Here is a 10,335-nt window from a genome sequence, read left to right on the forward strand (position 1 = left end):
AATAAAAATAAAACTTAAAAAAAAATAAAAGTCCCTTATGATCCGGCAATCCCACTGCTGGGCATACACACTGAGGAAACCAGAAGGGAAAGAGACACATGTACCCCAATGTTCATCGCAGCACTGTTTATAATAGCCAGGACATGGAAGCAACCTATATGCCCATCAGCAGATGAATGGATAAGAAAGCTGTGGTACATATACACAATGGAGTATTACTCAGCCATTAAAAAGAATACATTTGGATCAGTTCTAATGAGATGGATGAAACTGGAACCTATTATACAGAGTGAAGTAAGCCAGAAAGAAAAACACCAATACAGTATACTAACGCATATATATGGAATTTAGAAAGATGGTAACAATAACCCTGTGTATGAGACAGCAAAAGAGACACCGATGTATAGATCAGTCTTATGGACTCAGTGGGAGAGGGAGAGGGTGGGGAGATTTAGGAGAATAGCATTGAAACATGTATAATATCATGTATGAAACGAGTCGCCAGTCCAGGTTCAAAGCACGGTACTGGATGCTTGGGGCTGGTGCACTGGGATGACCCAGAGGGAGGGTAGGGGAGGGAGGAGGGAGGAGGATTCAGGATGGGGAACGCGGGTATACCTGTGGCGGATTCATTTCGATATTTGGCAAAACTAATACAATATTGTAAAGTTTAAAAATAAAATAAAATAAAAAAAATAAAAGTGTCTCTTTTGCTGTCTCGCATACAGGGTTGTCGTTACCATCTTTCTAAATTCCATATATATGCATTAGTATACTTTATTGGTGTTTTTCTTTCTGGCTTACTTCACTCTGTATAATAGGCTCCAGTTTCATCCACCTCATTAGAACTGATTCAAACGTATTCTTTTTAATGGCTGAGTAATACTCCACTGTGTATATGTACCACAGCTTTCTTATCCATTCATCTGCTGATGGACATCTAGGTTGCTTCCATTTCCTGGCTATTATAAACAGTGCTACGATGAACACTGGGGTACACCTGTCTCTTTCAATTCTGGTTTCCTCAGTGTGTATGCCCAGCAGTGGAATTGCTGGGTCATAAGGCAGTTCTATTTCCAGTTTTTGAAGGAATCTCCACACTGTTCTCCATAGTGGCTGTACTAGTTTGCATTCCCACCAACAGTGTAAGAGGGTTCCCTCTTCTCCACACCCTCTCCAGCATTTATTGCTAATAGACTTTTGGATCGCAGCCATTCTGACGGGCGTGAAATGGTACCTCATAGTGGTTTTGATTTGCATTTCTGTGATAATGAGTGATGTTGAGCATCTTTTCATGTGTTTGTTAGCCATCTGTATGTCTTCTTTGGAGAAATGTCTATTTAGTTCTTTGGCCCATTTTTTGATTGGGTCATTTATTTTTCTGGAGTTGAGCTGTAGTTGTATAGAACAGTCTTTTGGACTCTGTGGGAGAGGGAGAGGGAGCGGGTGAGATGATTTGGGAGAATGGCATTAAAACATGTATAATATCATACATGAAACGAGTCGCCAGTCCAGGTTCGATGCACGATACTGGATACTTGGGGCTGGTGCACTGGGACGACCCAGAGGGATGGTATGGGGAGGGAGGAGGGAGTAGGGCTCAGGATGGGGAACACATGTATACCTGTGGCGGATTCATTTTGATATATGGCAAAACCAATACAATATTGTAAAGTTAAAAAATAAAATAAAATTAAAACATGTGGTCAATCAAAAGAAAAAAAAAAGAATGGCTAAAGAGAATAGAGATAATGACTGTTGGTAAGGATATGGAGAAAAGAGAACCTATGTTCACTAGCTTGGGGAATGTGAATTGGTATAGACACTATTGAAAACATCATGAATATTTCTCAAAAGATTAAAAATGGAAGTGCCAAAAAAAAAAAGTTTACTCTTGACATTTTATTTCAGTTTTATGAAATGATGATTGACTGTCAAATTATTTCCAAGATTCTTTAATTCACAATGAACAGATCAATTTTCCTGACTTCCAAAAAGAAAATTAACCTGATTTAATGAAAATGCTAGCCAATCTCCACAATAATAAAAAGTGCATTCAAATGTTAAAAAAAAGAAAGAAAGAAAGAAAGAAAGGACTCTTGTTCTTTTTAAAAAAAAAAAACAAAACTTAATTTTTCTGTTTATTTATTTATTAGTGGCTATGCCGTAGCAATGGCAACCCACTCCAGTACTCTTGCCTGGAAAATCCCATGGACAGAGGAGCCTGATAGGCTGCCGTCCATGGGATCGCTAAGAGTCAGACACGACTGAGCGATTTCACTTTCATTTTTCACTTTCATGCATTGGAGGAGGAAATGGCAACCCACTCCAGTGTTCTTGCCTAGAGAATCCCAGGGACAGCAGGGCCTGGTGGGCTGCTGTCTATGGGGTCGCACAGAGTCGGACACGACTGAAGCAACTTAGCAGCAGCAGCAGCAGCAGCATGCTGTGCGGCATGCAGGATCTTAGTTCCCCGACCAGGGATCAAACTTGTGACCCCTGCACTGGGAACATGGAGTCTTAATTACTGGACTTCCAGGGAGGTCTCAGGACTTTTGGACTTTTTAATTTTTTTGAATATAGAATATTTTATATTATTTTTAAATTAATTTATTTTAATTGGAGGATATTACTTTACAATATTTGAGATTTTTGCCATATATCAACATGAATCGGCCACAGGTATACATGTAAAAAAAAAATAAAATAAAAAATAAAAGTGAAAGTTGCTCAGTCGTGTCTTACTCTTTGCGACCCCATGGACTATATAGTCCATGGAATTCTCCAGGCCATAATACTGGAGTGGGTAGCCTTTCCCTTCTCCAGGGGATCTTCCCCAACCCAGAGACTGAACCCTGGTCTCCCGCATTGTGGGCAGATTGTTTACCAGCTGAGCCACAAGTGAAGCCTGAGAATATTGGAATGGGTAGCCTATCCCTTCTCCAGTACATTTTCCCAACAATGGGGTAAAACCAGGGTCTCCTGCATTACAGGCACATTCTTTACCAACTAGCTATGAGGGAAGCCTAAAATAATAATAATAATAAATGGAAATAAATAAAAAGAAAAAAGAAAGGTAATATAATAATATAATTCTCTGTGCTACACAATGTATCCTTGTTGCTTATCCATTAAAAAAGAAAAGAGATAAGCAACCAGGATACATTGTATAGCAGATAGAATTATAGTGATTATTCTGTAATAACTTTTAATGGAGCATGATCTGTAAAATTAATGAATGACTATGCTGTACACTTGATGGTAGGATAATATTGTAAATAAACCATAATTCAATTTAAAAAAGATAAAAGAAACTAAACTTGCTAAGAAACTAGATCTCAATTGTTCCCACAGTTACTCATTAGAGAAAAACCTGGAGAAATTTTTCTTGAGAAAATTTCCTATAGATAGAGTTGAGGAATAAAATCAACAATTAAGCAGAAGCCGAATATTGATTTGGAAATGAAATTAGAAAGATTACTTAAAACTTGACAATTTCTGCCTCATTACTGCCCTGTCTCATTAAGTAAGAATAGTTGGAAGAGACTGACATACAGGCATAAACTGTTATATATGTCCTTTTATTTTGATTGTTCTGAGAATTTCTGTCATGAAAATGTATCGCAGTTGATCAAATTATTTTCATACATCTATAAAGTCATCTCAGTTGAGACCTGTAACACCATTAAACAGAGTCAGTGCTTCCCTGCTGTACTCTTCCCAATTTCTGGATCACAGAATAATGCGGTTGAATTAAATAAGTGCTTAACCTTCTCTGTTTAGGGTGACAGTGTATCATGCAGCTATAGGTAATCATGTACTCCTCTATAGTTTACAGCCTCCATGTAGGTTGGCTTATGTCAAAAATTTTGTTCAACAGAAATTCTGAGACAGTCCAGAGTGTAAGATATCTTGCCCCCACATACAGTCTTTTATTAACAAAACTGAAATTAAGAGGCCAAAGAAGGTAGAATTGGAAGATAGAAGAAACATATGAGTAAGATCAGAACCAAATTCTTTAGATTTACAAAAGTGAATGTAAACAATTTGAATAGTCTATCAGCTCAAAATATTCTTTTACAGTCTTACTTGTCTGTATCTCTATTCAATGTTTTTTTTATTGGCTGTGCTCCCTGGCTTTGTGGTATCTTAGTTTCCTAACCAGGGATTGAACCTGGACCCTCGAGAAAGAAAGTGCAGACTCTTCACCACTGAACTGCCACAGCATTCTTTATCTCTAAATAGTTTTAAGTGCTGGCCCCCACCATGGTTTCAGGTCCAGTGGTATTTCTAGGACCTTAGAAAGTGAGGAACATAGTAATTCTTGTGAATTAGCTCCAAAAATACTTCTGCAATTACTATTTAATAGTTTTCACTTGGTATAAGTTTGGTGACAGAAAAGAAAAACAAGACAAAAACTTTTTATGAATTCTTCATATTTCATTGGAGGAGGCAATGGCAACCCACTCCAGTACTCTTGCCTGGAAAATCCCATGGATGGCAGAGCCTGGTAGGCTGAGGTCCTTGGGGTCCCTAAGAGTTGGACACGACGGAGCGGCTTCATTTTCCCTTTTCACTTTCATGCCCTGGAGAAGGAAATGGAAACCCACTTCAGTGCTCTTACCTGGAGAATCCCAGGGATGGGGGAGTGTGGTTGGCTACTGTCTATGGGGTCGCACAGAGTCAGACACGACTGAAGCGACTTAGCAGCAACAGCAGCATATTTCATTGGTATTACATCATAATATATCATGTTACAGTCTGTGAAAATAAGTATAGAAATAAAAAAACTAAGTAAAAAGGAAGAATTTTGAAACTCAATTTTCCATGACCAGAAATTGAGGGGAAAATAACATAATAATGAACTAGAAAGATATTCCTGACATTTTTTCAAGCTGACTCCACTTTGAACAATATTTTACAGTGATCTTTGACAGGTTATTCAATTGAATTATTAAATATCTTTGGAGTCAGAGTTCACAAAACTCTTTAGCTAAACCATTAGTTACACTACCTGTATTAATTAGAACTCAGACTACTGTTTATTTTAATAACTTGCCTCTCTGCTTAGAGAAAAAGAAATCATGACATGCTGCTTAAAAATGTCCTTTAATTCATATGTGAGTTTACGTTTTCTTTCTTGTGGAGTCCATGGCCCTAAATTAAAATCCTTAAAGTATAGCAGTTTAAGAAAACAGTTTAAAGTGTAATAATTTTTAAAAATTATTTTATTTTTTGGCTGTGCCATGCAACATGTGGGATCTTAGTTTCCTGATTAGGGACTGAACCTGTATCTTCTGCACTGGGAGCTTGGAGTCTTAACCACTGGGCCACCAGAGAAGTCCCTGAAACAGTATAATTTTATTATTTACATTATGATATGTTAACTTGCAGGGAACACATAGGTAAACATACTTAAGTACTATCCAACTATACGACATATGAGTAATTGAGGCAAATTTCTGTATCTGATTTTATTCAAGAACACAAAAAATAGATAACAAATCATTTTTATCAACTGATACCTCCAAAACAAATTCAACAATCGAATTCAATGAGCAGTATCCCATTTATTCAAGTTTTCCTTATATTATATAGGAATGCATTGTTTAACATGACTTACTGGATTTTCCATTTATTATTCTTTTAGACAGTTCCTTTTGTTTCACAGATAGTAAACACTCTGCAAAGCAGAATAATTCCATATCTCCAGTTTCTCATTGCCTGTTAATTTATGCCTGAGAAGAGTTCTCTAGACTTCTTCAAGTCATTGACTCCTTGAAATCACCCTCCTCAAGGCCCTCTTTACTTCCTTGTTCCTCAAAGTATAGATCAGTGGATTTAGCACAGGAGTGACCCCATTGTACATAAGGGCACTGATCTGATCCTGGTCCATGGAGCTACTTGAGGCAGGATGAATGTAAACAAAAACACCAGGGACGTGGAAAAGAACAACTACCACGAAGTGGGAGGCACACGTAGACAGTGCTTTACGAAGCATTCTGCAAGAATGGGTCTTGAAGAAAAGATAGATAATAATATAGAAATAGGACAGGAATGTTAGAAAGCATGCACCTGTGGCAATTGTACCTGTGACATTATTGACCAGCCACCAGTTGAGCTCGGTGTTCCCACAGGCCAACTTGAGCAATGGCTTAACATCACAGAAGAAGTGATTAATCTGGTTGGAATCACAGAAGTTTAAGCGTGAGGTCATTACTGAGTGCAGCAGGGCATGGAAAAAACCAATGATCCAGACAGTGACAGCCATCTGGATACAGACTTGATGGTTCATGATAAGAGTATAATGAAGTGGTTTGCAGATGGCCACAAAGCGGTCAAAGCCCATCACGGCCAGCAACATGGCCTCTGTGCTGCCCATGAAGTGGAAGAAATGAAGCTGGCTTATGCAGCCCAAGAAAGAAATTGCTTTGTGTGTAGAGAGGAAGTTCTCCAGCATCTTTGGCAGACTCACTGTGGAGAAGCAGATATCTATACATGCCAGGTTTCCCAGGAAAAAATACATAGGAGAATGGAGTCTTGGATCAGAGGTGACAACCATCAGGATGGCTCCATTCCCGGCCACATTGACAATGTAAATTGCAAGGAAAAGCACAAAGAGAACAGGCTGCAGTACTTGGATGTCTGTCACTGGCAGGAGGAGAAATTCAGTGACCGATGTTCGATTCAGCATCACTTGAAAGAAAAGACAAAATAACATGGAATGCAATCTCTGATGGGGACCGGAGTCCTCCTGCTGAGAATTTTCTCATCCAGACAATAATATTTTGAGAGAGAGCATTGCTATTTAAATAGTCCGAGCATCACAGGTTGTACAATATTTGGACCACTAGATTATTAAATATTGAAGTTACATGGTGTTTGTGGACTGTTACTCAAACACTTTTTAAAAATTAGATTTATCAATATTTTTCTTTCTTCCAGGGATTCAGAGCATGTTGCCAGCCTACCCTCTTCTCTAATAACACTTGTGTTTTATCATCCTAAGATCTAACAGAGAGTCAATTTTTAAATAGTCCACTACGCTGCTTTTTCTTAACAAAGTAAGAACTCATTTGACTTACTTAAGATAAATAAACAAAGACAGAACAGTAAGAGCTCTAAGGAAACTGAAATAGAGATGCAAACTATGGAATGCTTTCTGTAAAAAGGAAACATTTTAAGTTTGGGAAATCCTTGAAAGGAAAAGAAAAAGATTTGATGTGACTAGAATTAAAAAGTGGATTCAGTAGGGAACATTTCTAGCAATCCCATGGGATTCTCACCCTTATAGCTAGAAAAAATTTTGAGTAAATATCTAACCATTATTTCAGCTTTATTGAAGGCTGGCTTCCAGGTATTCAGAGTAGCTTTCCTTGATAACCATGTATGTTTTTATATTATTAAACTTTATCACTCCTGCTTAAGAGATGCATGATATGCCAAATATCATTTTTGGTTCTCTCCCCTCAAAACAAAATTGTTTCAAAAATCCTTGGGGAAGAGAACCATTTCCTAACATCTAAAGATAATAGTAATCAGACTTTATGTACCAAATGATTTATTTCACTGCATCCTGAATATTTAAAGATCACATATTTACCCTGGAGAACACTTAGAGAAAGGCAATAAAAATGTAGGCAGTAAAGAGCCTTCATAATCCACAGACACAATGGGGAGTCCATCATAAGATAGGAAACTAGCCCGAAATCCTGGGCATTCAACTTCAATACTAGCAAGAAGGCAGACAATAAGTGCAACTCCCCAGCCTGTCTCCTGGCTCATTCTCCTACCTGTTTGAGTGTTCAAGTTCACCGCTAAGAAAGCTTACCAGGTTGACACTCCTGTAAAGTAAATAGTAGAAAAACATTAAGAAAAATAAAGAGTAAAAATATATTTGAAGTGACAGCTTATATTGGGACCAAGTACATAAGCTCTTCATCTTCCAAAACCTCTTCTTTCTGAAATTCTGCCTGTCTTTTATGTTCCACAGATCTTCAGACAAACCCTGAGAGAGAATATCCCAGGGGTTTGGGAGGCTCTTTCTATACCTGCAGTATGAGAGAATTCTCCTTGGGGATCTCCTATCTTGAGTTCCATTTTTGTTTTTTTCCATCATTCCTATTTTCTTTCCTTACTATACTTCTTTCTTAGTTTAAGAATCACAGACAGTATAGGTCTCAATGGCCTATGTTTTCTTTTTCCCCCCAAACTTTAAACTTTCTATTTTTAATTGGAGTTTAGCCAATTAACAATGTTGTGGTAGTTTCACGTGAAGAGTGAAGGGACTCAGGTCATACAAGTAAATGTATCCATTCTTCTCTTCCAAGTTCCCCTCACATCCTGGCCAGCACATAACACTGAGAGAGTTCCATGTGCCATGCAATAGGTTCTTGTTGGTTATACATTTTAAATATAGCAGTGTGTACACAACCATACCAAAGCCCTTAACTATCCCTTCCCCTGGCACCCATAAGTTCATTTTCTAAGTCTGTGAGTCTTTTTCTGTCCCACAAGTAGGTTCATTTGTATCATTTCTTTGAAAGTCCACATACAGGGGATGTCATATGATACTTCTTCTCTGACTTACTTCACTTAGTACTGCACTCTCTAAAATTACTTTTCACTTCCTGGGACAGAGGTATGGATACACTTTCTCATCTTGGGGACTGCTCTGGGAGAATTCTATATAAAATGGAAGGACATTGGGTGATGACAGTTAAGGAATGAGCGCCAGTCACATCCTATTGATCTGCACAGAAAGATGATTATCGTTTAGGTATTCTGCTGTTGCTAAGTCGCTTCAATCGTGTCCGACTCTGTGAGACCCCATAGACGGCAGCCCACCAGGCCCCGCCGTCCCTGGCATTCTCCAGGCAAGAACACTGGAGTGGGTTGCCATTTCCTCCTCCAATGCATGAAAGTGAAAAGTAAAAGTGAAGTCTCTCAGTCGTGTCCAACTCTTAGCGACCCCATGGACTGCAGCCTACCAGGCTCCTCCGTCCATGGGATTTTCCAGGCAAGAGTACTGGAGTGGGGTGCCATTGCCTTCTCCGTTAGGTATTCTACTCATTTATTACTGTGGTTCTATGGAATAAAAAAAGAGAGGAATGAGGAGACGCGGTAATGCTTTTGTTCCTTCTTAGTCTGACACTTCACTGTTGGTGTCTTTTTTTTTTTTTTTAATTGATTTGTTTATTTTTGGCCGCACTGAGTCTTCACTGCTGTGCGCGGCCTTTCTGCAGCTGCTGTGAGCCCAGGCTACTCCCTCGTTGTGGTGCATGGGCTTCTCATTGCGGTGGCGTCTCGGGTTGCAGAGCATGGACTCTAGAGGATGCCGGCTTCAGTAGTTGTGGTTCTCAGGCTCTAGAGCTTGGGATCAAGAGTTGTGGCACACGGGATTAGCTGCTCAGCAGCATGTAAGATCTTCCCGGACCAGTAATCAAATCTGTGTCCCCTGCATTGGCAGGCAGATTCTTAAGCACTGGAACACCAGGATTCTCCTACTGTTGGTATTAACACTCAAATATTTTCTTTTATTGTGGTATCCCAGACCTCACACTTCTCCCTAGGAGAATGAGGCTGATATTGCCAATGTGTGTCTTCTTCACTTCTTGCTCTCTGCTTTAGTAGTAGTATTGTATCTGCTTCATCCGAGGAATATCTATATGCAATCCAACATCTATCCAAGCTTTCTAATTGCCATTACAAATGCAATGTACTTTGTCCACCTTTCAATTGTGTTTCATTTTTGCCGAAGTTCATAATATATTCATCACATTAATAATTTCTTAATTATTAATTTCATCAGCAGCTTTACAGGCTCACTGTCTCTACTCTCTATTACTAATGCCCATGCCATCAGCATCCATGCCATCGGCATCTGAAATACATTTTGGAAAGATAAGTGTATACATATAGCTGATTCATCTGGCTGTACAGCAGACTAACACAACATTGTAAAGCAATTATACTCCAATAAAAAAAAGTGCATTCAGGAGAGCCACCATGGTGACTCCTTTCCAGTCTCCTTGGCCGGTTACTGCTCTTCCTCCTTATCATTCACTTTTGTGCATCTCCTCTTCTCTGTCTTCTAGTTCTGTGCTTTATATATCTATAAACAGATAACTCTCAAGTTATACTTCTAATTTCAACTTATTTTCCTAACTCTGGCTTATATATTTAACTTCCAACTAGGCAGTTCTACAGTAGCTGTCTTAACCATTAAGATATTTTCTTTCAGCTGGCTTGATTTACATACTGCATTGGAAACAGATACACAAATCTGTTAGACTGTCACAGTCTAACAGACACAATCACATAGACTGTCAACCT

The 10,335-nt window shown here is 38.7% G+C and overlaps 1 protein-coding gene across 1 annotated transcript; it reads right to left on the reverse strand.

Moving 5' to 3' along the window:
- Positions 1 to 5,524: 5,524 nt before the first annotated feature.
- On the reverse strand, positions 5,525 to 6,756 carry LOC133235905 (olfactory receptor 12D2-like). The gene has a single exon (XM_061397687.1). It carries the CDS (start codon positions 6,719 to 6,721, stop codon positions 5,768 to 5,770), a length of 954 nt encoding a protein of 317 aa, XP_061253671.1. The 5' UTR covers positions 6,722 to 6,756; the 3' UTR covers positions 5,525 to 5,767.
- Positions 6,757 to 10,335: the final 3,579 nt, after the last annotated feature.

The sequence above is a fragment of the Bos javanicus genome, chromosome 23, assembly GCF_032452875.1.
Source record: "Bos javanicus breed banteng chromosome 23, ARS-OSU_banteng_1.0, whole genome shotgun sequence".
NCBI classification, from domain to species: domain Eukaryota; kingdom Metazoa; phylum Chordata; class Mammalia; order Artiodactyla; family Bovidae; genus Bos; species Bos javanicus.